At 38.5% G+C, this 20,809-nt stretch overlaps 1 protein-coding gene and 1 non-coding gene across 2 annotated transcripts in view; both read right to left on the bottom strand.

The window, feature by feature from the left end:
• LOC121057684 (CGRP receptor component) overlaps positions 1 to 20,584 on the bottom strand; it is a 31,778-nt gene extending 11,194 nt beyond the window's left edge. Inside the window, exons 1-4 of the mRNA XM_040532186.1 lie at positions 20,362 to 20,584; positions 16,970 to 17,006; positions 14,520 to 14,618; positions 11,066 to 11,160 (exon numbers count right to left, since the gene is read on the bottom strand). Coding sequence (XP_040388120.1) covers positions 11,066 to 11,160; positions 14,520 to 14,618; positions 16,970 to 17,006; positions 20,362 to 20,369 — 239 coding nt within the window. The 5' untranslated portion in view covers positions 20,370 to 20,584. The remainder of the gene's footprint in view (positions 1 to 11,065; positions 11,161 to 14,519; positions 14,619 to 16,969; positions 17,007 to 20,361) is intronic.
• On the bottom strand, positions 20,563 to 20,633 carry TRNAG-GCC. Its single transcript has one exon. It is a non-coding gene; the product is annotated as a tRNA-Gly (tRNA).
• Positions 20,634 to 20,809: the final 176 nt, after the last annotated feature.

Raw genomic sequence — 20,809 nt, 5'->3', positions numbered from 1 at the left:
CAGCCACAACAATCAACACCTAACCCCAGTCACAGCCGGGGTTGTAAAGATATGTCACGTATTGCAGTTTTAAAGACAAGGGACAATTCATTAATATATAGTAACTCAAAACCCTTGGTAACCTACCCACACACTACGGCAGAAAGAATTCAAATTTGCAGTCGTGGGCATTTACCACAAAGCACTTCAATCCGATATTAACCTCTTTTACTGTGATTTTAGGTATGAACTGTGTTGCGTCTATATTTTTAATGCTTGGTTTTCATTCTCCTCTGCCTATTGTGGGGGGGGAAGACAGTAAGATTAGTCTGGCATTGGTATTTAAACACAAAACACTTTAATATTCAGGGAGATTGTTTAGCACCACTGAAGCCAGTGGTAAAATTCCTGGCACATTCAGAACCACGATTACACTCATCCATCCAGCCCCACTGTTTGTCTGGATTCTTTTCAGCCAACATCAATTAGCTCTGCTTTTTCACCAAGTAATCAAGAGATCTCACAAGTTTCCATTTAAACACTTTGACCATTAAAACAGGAAAAAAAATAGGTATGAGGCAGAAAATTTCGCTGACATTCAAAAATCTTTTTTTTTTTTTTAAGATGTGATCAAACAAGTATTTGCCTGAAATTCAAACCACAACATTTGAGCAACAGCTTTGTAGCCAAAAATTATTCCTTTTACACCCTACTGAAATAGAAATCATTCCAACAGCAAAGTCAAAAACCAACTGGCATATGCCAGCAATGCATATTTCATTAATTTCAGAAGCTCAAATCATTGACATTGACCACATAATAGAAACATGGCCAATGATCTCAGCTGGTCTTTGTGTTTTAGTGCAAAAAAGCACATTCATACAGCACTGCTAAGGATACAACGAACGTTTAAAAGGGAATACAAAACAGTAACAGACAGGTTTTCTGAAATATACAACTACAGTGTAATAATAAGACATGCAAAGAGAATTGAACCTGTATTTTCTGGAAAAAAGCTTGAATGAATAATACTCAATATATATGCGTTCCTAGCAGCCATCTACGTTTATGCAATACTTTGTCATACACGTTTGTGTGTCTAAATGAGAAGTGACAGTTAACACATACCATCTTCCAGCCTGTGTTATAGCAATGAACCACAGTTCTGGGGAATTCAAGCTTGAAACGTCTTATTATTCAAAGGGCATCTTGAATGTGTACTTACACTGATTCTTTAGCGTTTCCCTTTGGTTCTGTGGGACCCGTGGGTGGCTTTGAAAGGAAACCTTAGAGCTCTCAGGGTAACACAGATGCTGTAACTCCCAGCCCTGGGCTCTCCCAGGCAGGCCTTTACAACCAGCAGCTCAACGCCCGTGTGTCTGGAGATGCTCCAGAGATGCCGCCTCATTTCATGTGGCCTCTGACACCGGCTGCCTTTGAAACCTAACACCAGCTATCAGATCCGAACTTTGTAAGGCACCTCGATACTTTATCATTCATGTGTGTGCACCAGTAAATGCTCAAAGCCCAAGGTGTTTACGCTTGTCAGGAGAAGCCTTTGACAAGTGACGCATTGCTTCGGTGTCTGCACTGAATCTAATACTTAAGACACCGAATTTAATACTTCTGAAGGCTGTCAGCTGACACCCAAACAGAGTAAGACCCTTCGCTTACCTACCCAACACACAGAACAAGCAGCACTAGAATAAAAATTTCCTGGCTGATGTCCCCAGAGTGACCTGAAGGAAAAATCATGTACTACCAAACACCGGATGAGCTAACGGACCTATTTTTACCTAAAATATCCATGATTGCAAGTGACTTGGTGATGGGACTATGGGAGACTGTGGCTCAGTGCAGACAACTGCTCTGCTGATACCAAACAACGGACTTAATTGTATCGGAGGGTTTTGTGATGTGTATTTACAGCCCTTGAGATCAGCAAACAGCTCCAAAGAGACAATACCATGATCGCTGTTTTTCAACAAGAGATCCAGCCTCTTGGTGACAAAACCAAAGTCCTAAAAAAGAAAACGCCATAGTAGGCACTGTTATATCCTTTGAAGGCTCCATTAAATAATGGAGAAAAGGACTGTGTGGCCATGGACCCTGTCCAGGACTGCTCCTTCCTCCCTGGGACTTTGTAGCACCCTGAGAAGGATCTGTCCTTCCATTCATGAACCATACGGTACACCCAGGCAGCAGAAATCTAAGATGATGCTGGGGAGAAGGTCGTTTGTGTCAGCTACATTATAAATCAGTGTTTTAAGGGCAATTCCTCCTGCAGTGACTACATCCTCTCTTTTCTCCTGCAGAATAACTGTTTACATTCTCTTCTGTATCCTGTTAACAAATCCATTGGCAGCACGGGATTTGGTCCTGAACTCTGAATGCTGTGATTTTACAGACAACACAAAAGAATCAGAATTAGCCTAGTTACCCAGAGATATTCGTTTGGTTTTGGAGAATCAAGGATGAAAGCCAAATATGCTTCCATTGGTGGGAAGCAGTCAGTGTGCTGCCTTTGTTTTCCCATGCTAATCACTTGCATCTATTTATTTAGCAGCTTGATGTTTACAACAAGAGACTATTAACAGCATGGCTGACTTTAACACTGAGCTGAGAACACCGCTGTGTTGGCTGCCTTACTGTCAAAACCAAAGTATTAAAAGCTGCTGCCTTTCGCTACTGTTATAAGCAAGGAAAGGACGAAATAAAACCCTAACATTGACACAAGTACAGAAAACCTTTAGCCCAGAGTTGAAATTGAGAGGTCATTTAAGGAATTAATGGGGAAAAAAAAAATACTAACCCTACCTGCATAAAATTTTAGCAAGACATCATCACAGACAAAGCAGAAATCTTAACAAAAGTAGGTAAAGAATATTAATTACATCTTCAGCATAAAAATAACCTAATTCATCTGATTAATGTAGGAAAAGTTTAGTGCTTTTTCCTCGAGAGCTAGGAAACTGCTTGTTTTGGTGCATGGAACACTTGACAGAGACACAGAAGCCGGTGTTCTGGTCCTGGCTTTTAGTGTTATTTGCTTTATGGTCCCTGGCCAAACACAAGTCTGTGCCTCAGTTTGAGACATCTAAGACAGATAACATTTGCAACTGTCACAGGAGAACTATGAGGATACCTATTTGTAAAACACTTCCCCCTCCTCCTAAAGCCCTACTTACAAAAATAGAATTTTATGCTCACTGTTTAATGAATTCATACTTCATACAAGTTTCTCACTGCAACGTACACTCACATACGGCTTCTGAGACCAGAGCCTTTTTAAACAAGTCTTTCTTTGCTTTTGCTGCATGACACGCCCCAATACAATCTCAAACCTCCTCCAGATCCTCAGACAAAAAGATAATAATAAAAAAAGTTATTTGACTTGGAGATACACTTCTTCATTTTTCTTTTTTTCAGAGCGATACCTTTGAAATTTGTTGCCGACAAAGTTTCAGAGCCAAATAATCAGGATCAAAACACCACAGTTATACTATGCCTGCACTAAAGAATGCAAATCTTACTTATCCAGAGCTATTTTAAAACAGGTAGAGCTCCATCTTGTTTATTACAGAAAGATTCCTGGCAAAGCAGGCAACAACAGAAATAAATTAAAAGCAATTAATTAGAGAAACTGTTCATGCTTCCTGAATACAAGAAATGGAAGCAGAGAGTAAAAAAAAGGTCACCTCTCAAAGGCTTATCTGCTTATAAGCCATTAACGTTATTATAAATTATTAGGGAACAGGTAGAAGTTATACAGTCAGGACAAACTGATCTCAAGAGTATTATTTCAGCGAAGATGGTATCATTCAGAATATTTCCAGTTTGCAAAATGCATACAGAAGAACGAAGGATAATTTGCAAGTACATCATTAAAGTGTGTTATCTGAAATATTTCATGCCTGGTTTTGATCTGCAAAGCTCCCTGCTGGAAAAATGACTCAGAACATCAAAAAGGAATTAGCAGCAGGGCATTAAAAAAGAAAAAGCAGATAAATAAATGACGTCTTTAATCTGAAGGTGCTTGAGTAGGGGTTGAAGGGTTTTAGAAATTATAAACACTAATTAACACTGAAAAATAACATTTTTTTTTTTAGCCAGGTTAATACTATATAGTTATGATTTAAGCAATGCATTTGGTTTATTTACATAGAGCTTGAATGTGATGACACAGAAATGACCAACTATTCTGTAACCAACGTCTGAAAACTGGTACCTAGCCAGTTAGTTATTTGCTGATCATTCTAAATATCATTCTGATAACAAAGATGTAAGTTGTTTTATTCTGACAAAATATGTGAAGGTGGCAAAAGAGATAATTGACTGTAAAGGAAGTCATGTGGACAAATACGTTGATACTAATAGGGGCACACTAGATACAGGTAGATATGTTTGTTCCCTTCTGCAATAAAGAACAGTAACATTTTATCTTCTATTGTATGTTTAGTAAATTCCCAGCTACTAAGATTATTTAAGAAATACCAAGCATGCATGTGTGCAAGGCATGAAGTTACCTCTGCTCACTTGGGAGGTCCAGCTCTTCCTGCTGTTTGTACAGAACATAGAAATTCACTCCAAGTGTGAGATCTGAGAAGCTCTGGTCCTAGCTCTTCTTCCTGCCTGCAATTTCTGACCTTCCCTACACACAATGAAAAGAGTGACTAGAAGGGTACTCTGGGCATACCTTTGCAGCACACACACACAAAAACCCCTAAAGCTCAGTGTTTCTCCAGAAGACTGGAATCCCCAGCCCCCAGTGGGAGCAGCATGCAGTGAATCACTGCATGCAACAGGAGTCAAAGCTCAGTACTCACTGCACTGATTTTTTTCCTGACACTGGTATCAAAAATTGATTGTTGCAATCCGAGTCTCTGTGCACCAGGGATTTCTTGATAGCACGCACATAAATTAGAACTTTTTCTATCAGAAATAAGCTTAAAGGAAGGCAGATGTTGCAAGCCTGCACATGCATCAGTATCAGTGCTGACTGCACTATTTTGCACAGGCACAGACATAATAAGCCTGAATCTAGCTCATGCTTCATTACACCTAAAAAATGCAAGGAACTTTTCCCAACTCAGATGAATCCACTTTTACACCTTCTACAGCAAGCGTATTTACACTCATGTTCATTAAATAAAAAGGATAACTGTTTCATTCATCTAAGCAGACGGTGAAACATATTTTCAGCATGTTTCCCCTATAATGTATGTCTTTGTATCTTTTCTGGACTGCCTGGATTTTAGTAACACTGGTGGGAACATGAAAGCTCTTCATTCAAGAGACGAATAGGTAGCAAAGATGAGTGATGGGTGAAAGTCATTTTCTCACGTAAAACCAAGATCAGAGTTAATTGTCTGTGTGCATATTCTTACAGGACCTGCCTAGCAAGAAATCCCCAAATGGGGATCACCGCTGTTAGGCTGAGCAGTGCCTCCCCACTTCTCAACCACATCCAGCAGTAGCTGAGACTCAACTAGTGCCAAGATCAGCATTTCCAGCTGAGGGAAAAACGAAACCGAGTGGGCTTTGGGACACACAAAGCTCAGGCTGCTGGAGGCAAAAGCGTGCAGAGTTATGGGAGAAGAAAATGGATCTGAGGTCCTCATTTGAGGGGAGAGTGTAGGAGGTGAGGACGTACGATTACCATGTACTCAAGGCCAAAAAAAGTTCACCCAGAAGACACAAACCAGTCTTGTGTTCAAAATCACCTTGCATATTTGCATAGACAGAATGGACAGCACATTGATACAGTGCATATTAAACTCAATTTCTAAAAAATAATAAAAAAAAGTTACATACTGTTGTGCAAATTAAGACAAAATCTATCATCTCCTACCAGCAGTGAGCCAAGTATTTCTAGCATTTATATTTTAGCCAAAATCTTGTATTAGATGTCTTTGTATTGCCCACTTCTATCTACCGAACTCCTAGACCGTACATAAATATATACACACATATATTTTGATTATCTAGGAACAAAAAGTAAGTTTCTAGTAAGATCTATAGGCATAGCTAAGAAGAGAACAGCATTAGTGCCAAGATACAGCACACAGAGCTAAAAAAAACACACTAAAACATCTGTGACCGCAAAGGCAGATTCATCCAAAGAACGTATGCTTTTCAGTTGCTGGGAAAATTATAAAATAACAGCAGTGTACGTTAACAGTGTATTTTATTACTAACCGAAAACATCAGATCCATAAGGCAAATCCTATGGTCTTGTGTCAGCCAAGACAACTCCTGTAAAATCTGGTCTGAATCAACACCACAGGATTTGGCTTATTGATGAGCAGCCCTGAGCTGTGGTCTGCATAGTCACGGCCCCAGTTTGTGCGTGCTCAGCAGAAACATACCAGGCTCTATTCTCCACACGGGTTACCACTGAACGTGAATGCTGGTACGGTCGTCCAGGATGAACTGGAAGGGCTGATAACTGTATCTGAACGCAAAAAATGCTACAAAGAATTCATTTGAAATATGTAGATTCAGTGGGAAATACAGTCTTTTTCAAGACTATTAGATGGTGCTGTTATTAAACTAACACCATCCTGCCTTTGGTGTTGAATATTCACTTTGAAAGCTCTAGAGGAGACAAAAATTACAGTGGAAATCATTCGGTCTTTACTATCCTCAAGGTTTATCTTTGTTGTAGATTTTGGCAGTAACAAGGGAAAATACTTTCCAAAAGTACTACTGATTTTCAGCTCAATATTTCCTTGAATGTGTTGATTTAAAGACAAAAAGGGCAATGCTTATGCCCCATTTTTAAAATTTAAATACGCAGTGAAATTTGATTAATCCCAAATTAGATCCAAGGCAGGTTATCTGTAACAGGAAGAAGTACAAGAAGAGCCAATTTGCATTTAACTGCAATTACAGAGCACAAGTTTAATAAACGTTCTTTTCACGTGATGCCATTCACACTACCTTAAAAATATGAAACCATTCCAGGGACTAAAACTGGAAAATTAGCTGCTAGTGGCACACTCTCTTTCCAAGTACAACATGGCTTACTGTACTGAAGCAGTAGCCAAAGCTTGAGGCCTTAACAAGGTAATATAAAATTCACTATGATGTCAGTTCAGAGTTTTTCATTTAAAAAAAAATCCCTCAGTTCTACAGTTTCAATTTCAAACTAACTGATGACAAGCAAAATCCCTGCGCTTTGCCATACTTTACTGACTACATCAGTCAAACACACGTTTAGGTATCTTGGAAATTGTTCCATTTAGCAAGGCAGCTATCCAAAAGGTCTAAGTCATTTTTACACATTTATTTTTAAAATTTGAAATTTGCCTTTTTGTTTTTAAGGAAAACTGATTTTTTTTTTCTCCCTATAGCAGTGGTGAGAAGAAAACATCACGAAGTAGATGGCTGTCAGTGGAAAAGATATGCTGTTTTGTTAACCTGGTATTTGGAGTAGCAAATATCAGCAATAACAGAAACAAAAGACTTCAGGGGTGAATTTACAGGATCTGCACAATTTGCCAGCACAACACTATCACCTCTGTAACTCTGGCCAGAGCATCCAAGGACACCATGTGCAGGCTGATCAGCAGGCATTATGCATTGTAGGTCTGTAGGAGGAGGGCAGGAAAAAATGAGAATTCACTTAATCAAAAGGTCCGTTCTTTCAATGAATGTGCACCAATCCACAGCTTGTTGCTTCTCTGGACAGTGTCTGGTCTTTCTCCACTACCCAGAAATTATCCGATACACTAGCACAACCTGGTGCTGGAGAGCTGCAATAACACACTGAGCAGGGCAAGTCAGCTCACCACCCTTCCTTCTTCCTCCAACATGTTTTTAGACACAGCTGCAAACACTCCCTATATTAAAAGCCCCATATCGATCAACAATTTTCCAAGTCCTTGTATTAGAAAACAAGTTGCTGAGCATAATTAACAGCAAAAGCACACTGGTTAATTGTTTTCTCCTCGATTAGATGCAGAGTCATAAGGAATTTGAATGGCAAAAGAAATAGTCTAAGACGTTGGGCTATTTCTGACCAGCAATGTCTATTCCTCTTGCAAGGAGAAAACAGAAAACACTGCTGTCCCCTTACCAGAGACAGGCACTAACTATCTTGAGTCAAATCAGCTACCTTCAGCAAACTGTTACCAACAAAGACAGCATGCGAGCACCTAAGAGATTAAGGGAGAGCACATCTCTTTCAAGGCCTTGCCCAGAAAGGAAGAAGCAAAGACAGACTCTGGAGTTCATTACTTTTTGTGGGAGGAAAAGTCATTATAGTGGGATGACGTAAGCAAGGTCTTGAAGAACAAATACTGCAGATTCTTTCCTCTTGAAGGGGAAGAAAGCTCTCCACCAGCTAACTGGAACGAAATCTCAAGTGAAGCCTTTTATACAAATTCCACCTTCGTTCCAGAGAATGGAATTGATTAAAGCATTTAGCTTTTCATTTATTTAACAACAGAGCGGTGTTGAAACAGTCTTGGTTACGAACCAACGGGTAGCTCAAGATTTCCTTGTAGGCATTAATATTTTAGGCCATTTAACATAAAGTGAGTGCATTATAGAGTAATTGTGTACCATATGCTTTCTGTGTTTTGGTGAGAAGTGGCTGCCAGATGGGCTTTGATACTTATAGCTTGAAGTGTATGAATGGAAAAGATTAGAAGAAACAAGAAGCGCCAAGATCACACTAAATTCTGTTTCTTATTTTGTAAAGTACGTGACAAACATAGTGCTGGCAAGTTCTTTGCCAGATGACAGATATTAACTGTAAGTAAAACTATAAAGGATTCTCAAGAAACCACGGTACAATCTGAGTTCTGATAAGCCATAAATCTGTAACTTAAACTATTGGTTTGCTCTTTGCTCTCACCCTTCTGCCATTACGCAGAAGGAAAGTACTTCTTTTTGCTTACCTTACAGACTCTGATTCAGAGAAAAAGGACAGAGAGGATGACACCTAAAACCAAGGGCACTTCCTGACATTCATGGAAAGAAGAAAAAAATAGTCAAAAAGCTCATTTAAAGTTTGTAACTATTTCAACCTTTGCAGCAGTGCTATTCAAGTTCACAGAACAAGCAGGCAAATACTTCGGTAGATCTTCTGCAAAACAGCTCGGCTGTAAGGGAGACTGCGAGAGATTCTGTAGCTGGAATTCTGTGTATTATGACCCAATGCCATGTAGTACTTCATTCTCAGAGACACCATAAATCAGATGGGGAAACGAGGCAATCAGATGCAGTCAAGGTATCTAACATGATAACAGAGCTCCTACACCTTTTTGTATGAGTTAACCCTGAGGTCCTGGTCGTATTCTATCAGAAAGAAATGTATATTAGAACAAAACCAACATTTATGAGACTTTTATTCATAACTCATTCAGCTACTTCTGAAAAATCCTATTCTGTCTTTTTAGCTCCCCCGGCTTTTTGTTCTATTTGCACCATTCTGCTGCTGCTGCCCTAAACATACAGAACAAGCTTATTTCACTTCCAAGACGACAGGTCTCTTTTTCAGTACCAGAAATCAAGGATGCAGTAAGTACTTAAAAAAATAGTTTGTTGACAATTTTAATCTATTCTCATTTCCATACAATCAGCTCTTTGCAGTAAACCGAGTATTTTCTCTGTGCTTGAACACCTCAATATCAGAAAAGAATTACATTAGTTCATAAATTAGTACATAAATTAGTATCCTGCTGTATGGAACGAGCTACAAGAGGACTAGACAGTGACGTACTGACCTGGCAACTTTTGTTCAACAAAAGAAAGCACTTACAGGCAAAGTTACAATACTCATGACACAGCTTCCAAGTACTGGCTTCCCTATATCAGCAGTGAGAGCGATACTGTGATCAGAGCTGCTGATATACTGAATGAGAGTATAATGGTTCGTTGAGAGAGAGCACTGAAAAGTCAACAAAACAGCTGATTGAATCTGCTTTCTATTCATCTATGCTCTGGACAGGATAAACCCTTGCATTGTAGCACTGCTCTCAACTTGCATTTCTTTTTGTGACACAACCAAACCAGTAAAAGCCCCCTTCTCAGAGCATGAGCTCCTTACAAGTACCAGCAGAGAAGAAAAATGCAGTCAGTGTCTATACAGCATAAGCTACTCCTTCATGGTGAAGAGGGAGTCATTTAGAAGCAACTAGGTCTTTGATTTCTGCTTTAAAAATCAGATGACTGATTAAAGCTATTCAAGCAAGTAGCTCTCTGATTAAGTTTTGTTTGGGCCTGATTATTTGCAACAGGCTTCACTTACACTCCGAAGAGATGTTTGAGAGGATTAGGGGTTTCAAGCACTGTGAACATGCATTCACACCCCTGACAAAGGGGAAAAATACCCTCTGAATCCTCGTGAAGGAAATCTTGCATTTTCTGTGCAGGACTTCCCACAATAAGAATAATGAAACGTATGTTCAGCTTTACTAAAAACTGTAGGGGGGAAAACGCTCAACTGACACAGTATTTAGGTAACTGAAACGTGTATCTCAGCAATCCTACTGGGCAAGCAGCCCAAAATGGAACATCTTAGTTTGCTAAACACTAATTAGTATAATCCCGCGAGAGGATCTGAAGCAGTTGGAGTTCAAAAATCCAGATAAAACTTAGCTTCAAAAGCACATACTTCCCATAGACTTATGTCAGGATTTCATTTATTACCTCCCTGTAATACAGCCACCTTTTTGCCTCTTTGGAATGGATGCATTTTCATTTAAGGAAGTTCATAAAAAATGAGAAGAGTGATAATAAGCTGAAGTTTTGTTTAGTTTTTGTTTGTGTTGTTGTTCGTTTTGTCTCCCCACACCCCCCTTCAAAACCCATTTACAACTTTACAACTTATAGGTTCTTTCTCAGAAAACGTCTTATGAATTCTACTTTATGCTTGGACACAAGCACGCGTAAGGAAATATGAATGCATTCAGTCACTGATCAGTGAAGGGAAAGAAGTTTGGATGAATACTTAAAAAAATGACAGAAAATAATTAGAATACCTTAATCCAAATCCAGATTATCGCACTGTGTATGTAAGGATCTTTTAACATTCCCGTTAGTTTACACTTCTGCTCAAAGGCACGTCTCTACTTACTTGGTCAGCTTATGGCCTTTCATTGCTATGAGGAATTCTTTTACGGTCTCAGGACTCTGGTATCTACACGGTGTTTTTGATATGTACTTCAGTGTCTGTAAGGAAGAGGAAGAAAACATACATTATTCCACAGTTACTACTTTCTTCCCATGCTGACTATGAAACAAGCTATTTTTGAAAAGTCTTCTCAGTACTGCTCAAAAAAACTCAGCATATCATTTCAGGTTTTGGAGCTTCCTTTTTTTCCCCACTTTTTCAAAAAAGTATGAAGCGCTGCCATAGTCAACACAGATCACTCACACTTTTCTTTCTTCAGCAACACTATACTGATATTTGCTGAGGGAGTAAGGAACAGGCAATACATAACTACAACTTTATGTAATGGAAATTACACTAGTACTTATCCAGAAAGTCTCAGTGAATTCAATTTACAATGACATGACCCAACTAGCTCATTACACATCAGGCTAGAATGACAGCTTTGACTGTTCCCTCTGTGGCTTTGGATAGTCATTTACCTGGGCCGTTCAAAGCCCAGAGTTACCTGTTGAAGAGTACAGGAAAGGAGTAATTCCTAGAATTTGATTGCAAATTTGAATTTCTTGATTTGAATGAAATACCTTCAGGTGATGCTAAGATTGTGATTAAGACACACTTACAGCTGCACTAAACAGCGTCACTCAGATTTATTTTTTCCTTTTAAAACCAACCAATATTTACAGATTAATAGCTATCTTAAAATGTACCAGGTGTGTATGGTCATTTTTTGTTTGTTTTTACAATAATACTTGAGAAAAGCTGAGGATTATTCATCTTTAAAACCACGTTACCTTCTTCGAAGTTTTAATGAAGTCAGTGGCAGGGGTAGAATGCCAACCCATAAAAAAAAATATCATTTAAGCTGCACAGCACTAGCAAAGCCTTTTCAATCTATGGTTGTTTTCATTCTTTATACACATATTTGGCAATGCTTTCTTAAAGTTCATAGAAGCAGGTTATGGGTTGTCACAAAAATCTGCAAGACTACTGTAAATGTTCAGGTTTTTTTACAGGTGAAACTTATCAGCCTCGGGTAACAGTTGCAACAGATCTGCTTTGTTTGTTTAAAACAACACACCTAGCAGACAGATGATACTTTATGTAATTTGACCTGACCAAATAAAAAAATGGCAATAAGTCTCTATTAGAAAAAAAACAAACACTCACAAACAAATATCTTTTCACGGGAAGTAGCTTAGAAATCTTCCTAAATGTTGCTTGCATTAGAACCCAAAATGAAGAGTTGGAAATAATGAGAAACAAAAGGAAGGTCCAGGAAATCCTTGCATTGTCTGCACTGTGTGCATCAGCAACTGAAGGATTTGAAACAGCATTGTCAAAGCCTGCTTTGAATTAAGGAAAAAAATATCTTCATCTGATGATACTGCATAGCTATACATAAAGCTTAAAAGTATCTGTACAACTAACAATGCAACTAGCTAGTTGGATCACAAATACAAAAAGACGTGTGGTAAGATAACATATGCACAGGCTACCTATAATAATAGTAAGATATAATTACATATGTTATGCTTTGACTTTTCTTTTTTGTACTTATTCTCAGAAAATGTTTAAAGCAAATATTTAAAAAATGAGAAGCCAAAAAAGTTAAATCAGTATTTACAGAGCAAAAAACAACACATACTGGGAAAAAGTGATTTACAAGATCACTATGTCAGTGAATGTATGCAAATTTATTTCCAGTGTATTTCCATTCAAATTGGTTATCATTTAAAAAGTCTGGATAAATGAAAAGAAACTTCAGCAGCACAAGATAATTCATTCTACTTAACAGAGTTGATAAAATATGAATCACCGGTATTCTTAATGAGGTTTCCCTACGTATTTAACATGTAGCAATATGACAAAGCATTTAAAGCTTTAAGGTGTATTCGGACTTAAAAAATAAAAATAAAAAAATTACAGGGTCTTTCTCAGCTGATTTAAAGAGGAGACTTCTAGTCTCCATGAAGATTTAAACTAGAATTTTTGTAAGCCACTATTTTGTTGAATCTGAGGCTTAGGAATTAAAACTCTGCACCTTTTCAAACAAAGACAGAACTAAAACAAAAACAAAGCCTAGGCCAAATCTTATTCACATGAGTAGTTTCACTGCTCAATGGGATTATTCATGCGAGCAAGGCAAACTGCTTTCAACTGGCTGCCAATCACGGTGCTACTCATGCAGTTCTCTGACATGGACACAAGAGGTCATACTGCATGTCTGTTTTGAAGTTACTAATTTGAGATACTTTAAATGTTAATATTTGTATTATATAGGATTTTAATAGTTCTTCCTAGTAACAGATTAAACATTTATTACCCATCTGGCATCCAACCAATGTTGATATTTGTACAAGTAATTTTGTGATTCCAGTCATCTATGTTTTGCTCTTTTGACCAAAAAAAAAAGTATCTATTTTATTTGGAATGTATTAGTTTAATTCTCTTAATAAGAAGATACGTGATCTGTGACTCACTGAAAACAAAATCAAGTGGCATCATCAGTTCATCAAATGATAGCAAGTTCTGCCCTGCATCTTAAAAGGACAGAATAAAGAATCATAGAATCATTTAGGTTGGGAAAGAACTTTAAGATCATCAAGCCCAACTGTAATGTGGAACCTTAAAAACAAGAGGAAATAATAATAATAATAAAAATTTTTTAAAAAAAACAACACAGGTTTTGTTTATTCTTTTTTTGTAAAGGATTTTAATAAGACCCTAGATTTTGCTCTCATGCCTCTGGCGAGCACTGCTCATCTCAATCCTGTGATCTGCAACAGTCAGCCAGCATGTACCAGCTGAAGAAAACTTTCAGATATTTGAATACAAGAATCTTATTACAGCACTACAGGCAATGCTCTGCTATCTGGGAAGATGGGAGGCTGGAGCCTCCAGAGAACAGAAAAGCCCAGTGAGGCAGATGTTTGGAAGCACTGTGCAGACACCCAAGCTCCTCCCTGGCACCGCTGGCTAGCTTCAGGCCAGAATTACCTGTGCCAGTCACAGGACAGCCCTGCTACATTAATTGTTCCCACTGAAAGGGAATACAGTTCAGGAAGAGCAGGAAGTTACAGCAGAGTTAGATTGGATCCAGTAGAATCCCACACTCTGCTTCATGCACAGGAGACCTAAAATGCAACCAACCGGTACTGACCCTGGAAATACTCCAGCTATGGTCATACCTACCACACCTGAGTTTATAAACTTTACTGACAGAAATGTCTGTACAGGGAACCAGCTGCACGGTTCTGAATTTATAGTGCAGTTACCCTGCAACATGAATAAACTGACTACAGATAATGAAAACTGACAAACAAAAAATTAGGGTAACCTGGATCCAAAATGACCAAATGATGTGAATCAGTCCAGCTTGTGCTAATTTGCAAAGGAACTTTACAGGGCTACTCACTTCATACATGATTGTGTTCAGATTCTGCTGACCAGAGCTCTGCTTGCTTTTTCCACTCTCTTTGCGCTGCTGCTTAAGATCAGTAAGTAACTGGAACACCTGGGGAAAAAAATGCTTTAAATCATTTGAGATTATTTTACCTAAAAATATTACAGCAGGAAAACATAGACGAATCCTGTCAACCAAATAAAAAAGTGTTGCTTCTTTGCTGACTGCACCAGCTATTTAAAATGAAAAATATTTTGGCAACAGAAAGGTGAATAGAGAGAGGTGTAAATTTGTGAAAACTTTTTTTTTTTTAAAGTGAATATTTTAAACAGATTTTCAGCAATTGTTAGATGTTATTCAAGAGTCCCAAAGGACACTGTCCCAGTTGACAGAATGAATCTATTCCATTTATTTATCTTAAATCATGTCCTGAACAGAGTTGGGTCAATACCCTGCTGTAATGACACAGAGCTCCCATTTAAATACTAGTGATGCTTGAAGCAAAATCTCCTGCTCATTTGTTGCCCTGCCGGATTTGTTAAGACAGATGTACCTACAATATTAAATGTATATATTCCCTGTCTCACAGGGATACAATTTTATATTATCTGCAAGAAAAAAATATACTCTACAATTGTCACACTGCCAAGAACCTACTATATAAAGGCTTGAACTATAAATGAGATTAGTGGCCCTTTTATACATTCCAGTGGAATTATTCATAATAGTACATGGTAGAGTGACCAATATGGTGTTATGGTATGTTAAGCCGCAAAGATTACATTAGCTCCCTATTTCATCACAAAAATATAGTACAACCAGACATACTCTTGAAAAGATGTGATAAAAATGTCTTCACATTTATGATGCACTGAATATTAAAAATGCAGGAGTGAGATTCAGAGGGTAGGTCTGAATGCAAGGAAGACATTTTGATTTCTGCAACCGTGCTTTGTCAAATTTGCTGCAACATCACGGCTTCTTTATTCATCGTAGCCAGATATGCAGGAAAATCTTGAGAAAGCATCACAATTACCCCCGTTATTCCCATATTAAATCACATCAAGTTGTAATTCCTTCAGATGTTTTGCTTCGGGCTTTACCGTATATCCAGAGCATACCCACAGCAAAGTAACAGATGACTTCTTACTGTTTCTTCCCTCATTTTTAACTAGCTTAATTCAAGTTCCAGTTCCAATTATAAGCTCAAGTCCACAGAAGTAACAATACAAACATTTCTAGACGGTGAGAAGCATGAACATTACTACGAACCCTACACTTACTTTGTATTTTATCTTCTGTGAAAAAGGAACGCCTTGTCTATCAACCACAAGTAGTCAATCCTTGACTTAAAGGATTCAAAAGGATTTCAAAACTGAAACTATGCATTTAATAAATATTTGAAGACAATATGACCAGTGACGATGAGACATAAAATGACAACTCCAATCTCACAAAAGAAATTCAGGCATAGAACATAAAACACGTCAGTCTCGAATACTCCTTTCAAACACCACTTTCTGTGCAAAATATTACCTTGATAAAGAGAATGTTAGCTATGCCAGTCAAAGAAAAGAGGAGCAAACAGAAAGAGGTCCATAGTTTTAGGGGAATCAGTATTTTGAAGAGCAGTAAAAAGCCATGCCCAATATAGCTGCAGACACTGCAAATCCCTTCCTGCAAATAACTGAAAAGCTGCATGCATGACAACTGTGCTGTCAAAGGGAAATAAGCACTCATCAGTAACTTCATTTTCCCACTTCCTTTTGTTCTTTTTCAACATATATGGTACATTCACCAACATAAAGACTAAGCCAAAGAAAGTTTTGTCTGAAGAGCATAAAGAATTGATTCTGCAATTCTCCCTGCACTGCACCACCCCGTTAGGACACCTACAGATTTCACAAAAAATGGCCAACGCTGCTACTGAACCTCAGCAGGCAGTAATACCTAGATTCCAAAATGCCAGCAAACAAAAAAGAAGGAAGCAGAGATGATTTGGCAATAAATAATCTCTGAAATATTTGCTATTTTCTGGACTGCCATAGAAAGCATCAGTAAATTCAGCCCAGGTACAGAACTGTTTACAGATGGGGATAACCAAATCCTAAATAACAAACCACCATACAAAAGAGAATTCAGCAAACTAACCATGTAACTGTGTAGAGATGGCAAGGCTGAACTTAACATTGCCGACATACTGAAGATCAGACCTGTATCTATTTGAAAAACATGTTTGTGTTTGATTTGGGACCAACCAAGTAATGATACTGTACCCACTACTACTGAAAACATTTCCAGATTTCCTTTAAAAAACTTTCTTAACAACAAATAAAATAAGGGAACAAAAGTCACACAGTCTTGTTGATTGTCACTGGCAATTTTTTCAGCTTCAAAAGTGTTCAAGTGGCTGCCTCCAGCATTACGGTATTGGTTTAAAATCAGGATGCAGATAAACTTACCTCAAAGTTACTCAGCAATGCAGCATTTGCATCTTTTCTAAAAACAAAAAAGAAACCAATTATTTATGTTCCAAATGAAACAATTTGAAACTTTTCTTTGCAGAGTCATTAAGACACTAAAAGAACAGATGCTATTTTCATGGAGTTGATTTCTTCAAAAAAAAAAAATCAAGAAATTGATTTTGAGGATTCTACAATTACCAAGCTGTTGCCTCCTCTGAAAAATATTTATTTTTCCATATTATAAGTTTATTACATAGGTGTACATCATATTTTGCACAATTTGACCCATGAATCTTAACACTCTTCCATTACATAATCCTTTTACTCAGCCACACTATTTTATTCACTCACCCAATTTTACCAACTATACCTCAATTTCCTTCCTTCTTCCTTATATAAAAAGGTCTCCAGTTTTATTTGAATGAGGACTGACAGGAAAAGTCATTAAGATTATGCACACTATTTATTTATTAGTCAAGGAAAAAGAAAACAATTACTTTTTTTGTACAATGTACATATTGTATGTGTGTGTGTAGATACAGGTATGCCATTACACACACTGTACTGAGTAAACAAACAAATGACTGCATACAAAAACTTATCAAATTTTCTCTTTATTTATTATTTGAATCTTTGTGTGGCTACTCCTTTATTAGCAGGACAAGGCTGGGAGCTTCTCATTTTCCACCTGCCAAACACTTCCTCGCTCATTCTGTCCCGATTAAGCAAGTCAAATGCATTTTTAAATTAATCATGCCTCTACTACTACTGGATATTGTAATTTTATATTTCTAAATTAAAAAAAGGGAGAAAAGCCTGACACAAAACACCATACATTCTCCAAACAATACATTCTGCTGAGCAGTCACTAGCCACAACAGCAAGTTTCCATACAAAAGGAAAAAAAGGCTTTTCTCAGGTCTGTGCAGCAGCATATAAAAAAAAAAAAAGGTACAATGTATTGTCAAGCACCATCAACTGTTGAAATAGAACTGTCACGTTCATCCCTTTCAAATGAATTAAATGCATCCACAAACTTCCACAGGTTCCATCATTGTTTTTAAATGAAAACGACCTTCTAAAATACGCTGAGATGAACTTCAACTTCCATTTCGCTGACTCGAGTGAAAGTTCAGCAAGTGAGCTCATACATGCATTAGTTTTCATTCATGTTTTACAAACCATATAGCTTTTGTTGTTAGGTAAATGCAATTCTTCAGAATCTTTGCATTCAGTCTATTGCTACAAAAATCCCTATGGATCAAGGACGTTCTTTGTTAGAAATAATAATGCCAGAGAAGAATTATATAGGGAATTATTCAGTTAAAGTGAGAGGATCATATAGAGTAAATACATTACTACAAAAATGCATCTCTGGGAAGCCTATCTGAAGTTACATTATTTAAGACAATTGGTTTCTTGCTTTCAATTCTAAACCACTGTCATTCAGAAAAACGCTTATTTTGTCTTCTAACAATGGACAGTAGATGAGTTGGTCTAGATCTTAAAACTTCAACAATTTTTGCTGTGCTGAAATATCAGAATTACAAAGTAGCAAACAAGCCCAGTTTCAAAAATTTTGCTGAACTTATGGAGTAGAAATGTAATTTTCTTCAGCCCTCTCATGAGTCAGCTATCAATTCTACACTCAGAAAAAAAAGATAAAGAGTGAATTTCAATGTATATTTTAAATAAAAAGTATGCTTAATTATTATGACAATAAGAAATGTCATGTTTACACCAAAAATATAAACATTTTTTAGAATCTTTCACAGAGGCACCATTGGTCCAAATTTTAGTCCAAAACAAAGTATTATTGAGAAGGCCTTCCACTTATAACATCAGAAAATGTCTTACTGTATGGCATTACACATCTAAAGGCATCATTTATGCTTCGTGTTTTAAAATTTTATATTTAAACCCAAACATTTTTAGAGGATTCTTTTCTCTACTAACAGATACTTTTGGCATAAGAACTTAGAGATGTTTTCTAGCTGTAGAGCTTCCATTTAGGAAGATCATCATGCAGGAAGTATTAAGACTAGGAAGATTAAATTCCAGCAGTAACTCAAGTGCAAAACGGTCTAAGTTGTTCCATTTTGATGCAAGGGACATCCACCCACAGCTCAGGACTTCAGACCCCTGGTCTTCTACTTCTGATGCTCATTTTTTTGGTACTAGAAGAGGTACCACCAGTAAAATAAACTGTTTTACTCAAGGTGGTAAAAAAAATAAAGTGGATGTATAAGTGGCATCACAGACTTACTACTAACAGTACTGAAAGAATCTCTTTCGGTAGAGCAAATCCTATCTTTCACACATGCAACAGCAACCTTGAGGCCATGTATGCCTTTTGCAGCATTTTTCAGCGCACACCAGTGAGAAGAGGTCATTTCCCTGCTGTCACCACTCATGTTACAGCTAACACCATACAAACTGCCATTTCAATGAACGTTCCTGATTTGTTATCTGCTTTTGAATTGTACATATAGAAGATTAAACAATAATAGAGCCTCCATGTCCAGTAGGAATGGCCCCAGCTCAGCTGGTGTTGGCAGATGCTGACGTGCATCCCAAAGGACTCACGCTCTCCGTGCCCCATTCACCAGAAACCAGCACGTCCTGCATGTATATCACCACACAATGCTCACAGAACTCACCAGAATGAGTCCCAAAGCTTTGACATAGGTCAAAGCCTATTGTTTAGTGCTCAAGTGATGCTAACAAGATAGAAACATACAAAGTGTTGTGTAACACAGTGACCTCGGGGCTGAGGGCACAGGGCCTGGGGCTGGCTGGTTTTGCAGCCACCAGGTATTTATGTACCCCTTATGTTTCTTCCATCTCCACACCAGCATGTGCTGCTCCTACAATTAGCTGTTTATCTGATATTTGCAAGAATAATCTTCCCCCACAACCTGCAGAATAGGACTTGTATTCCGCTTCTCCTTGAGTAGAAATAGAGAGAGAAGAGGAAAACGCTGTGTGCACACATGGCCAGCCAAACAGGAAGGGCAGGGGACATGCGGACTCAGAGTAGGATTAAAATTAAGCCACGATGTCGTTTTCCCAAACAGATGTTTCAGCGATATTTGCAAAGCAAACAAACAAACAAAAAAGCTCAGTTTCTCAGCAGAAGGCCTAAGCAAACTACTGATTATAGGGCTGTAGGAGGCCCTATGCACTCTCACACACACTACATGCTGCCTCACAGACACCCACCTCCACACACGCACAAACCCGCACAAATACACATCCCCAAGCACACACAGCGCAGACCCACGCAGATATACCGCCCCACACACACATCCCAGCTCAGGAGCCCCCACAGAAGCATGGGGGATGCTGAGGGGCCGGCGGCAGCGACCCGCGCCCACCCCGTTCCTTACACCTCCATCTTGTCGGCGGCCCTCAGCCTGCGCAGCCGCCGCCTCGCCGGGGGCCGGCCCCTTGCACAGCCGGCCCCGCGCCTGCCCGGAGACGGTGTGCGGGCGTTAGGCTGAAGGAAGGAAGCGGAAAAGCCGAAGGAAGGGGAAAAAAAAAAACAAAAAAAATCACCCAACTCTCACAGCAACGAGTAAAAACGGAACTGCATTGGCCGGGAATCGAACCCGGGCCTCCCGCGTGGCAGGCGAGAATTCTACCACTGAACCACCAATGCCAGTGATGAAAAACGTTTTGCCGCCCCCTCACTTGTATCTACCAACTCTGTACAGTGCGCTGCTCCCCAAATTGTTCACACATCCACGTCCACCCCACGCAGCGAAAAAAGGGCTCTTCAGAGCGTTCAAGAAGCACTAAAAGACCTCTCTGGCACCCAGAAAGTTTAAAATAGAT

The sequence above is a fragment of the Cygnus olor genome, chromosome 20, assembly GCF_009769625.2.
Source record: "Cygnus olor isolate bCygOlo1 chromosome 20, bCygOlo1.pri.v2, whole genome shotgun sequence".
NCBI lineage: Eukaryota > Metazoa > Chordata > Aves > Anseriformes > Anatidae > Cygnus > Cygnus olor.
Note: the sequence above shows the minus strand (reverse complement) of the source record. Positions and strands in the feature narration are given on the sequence as shown.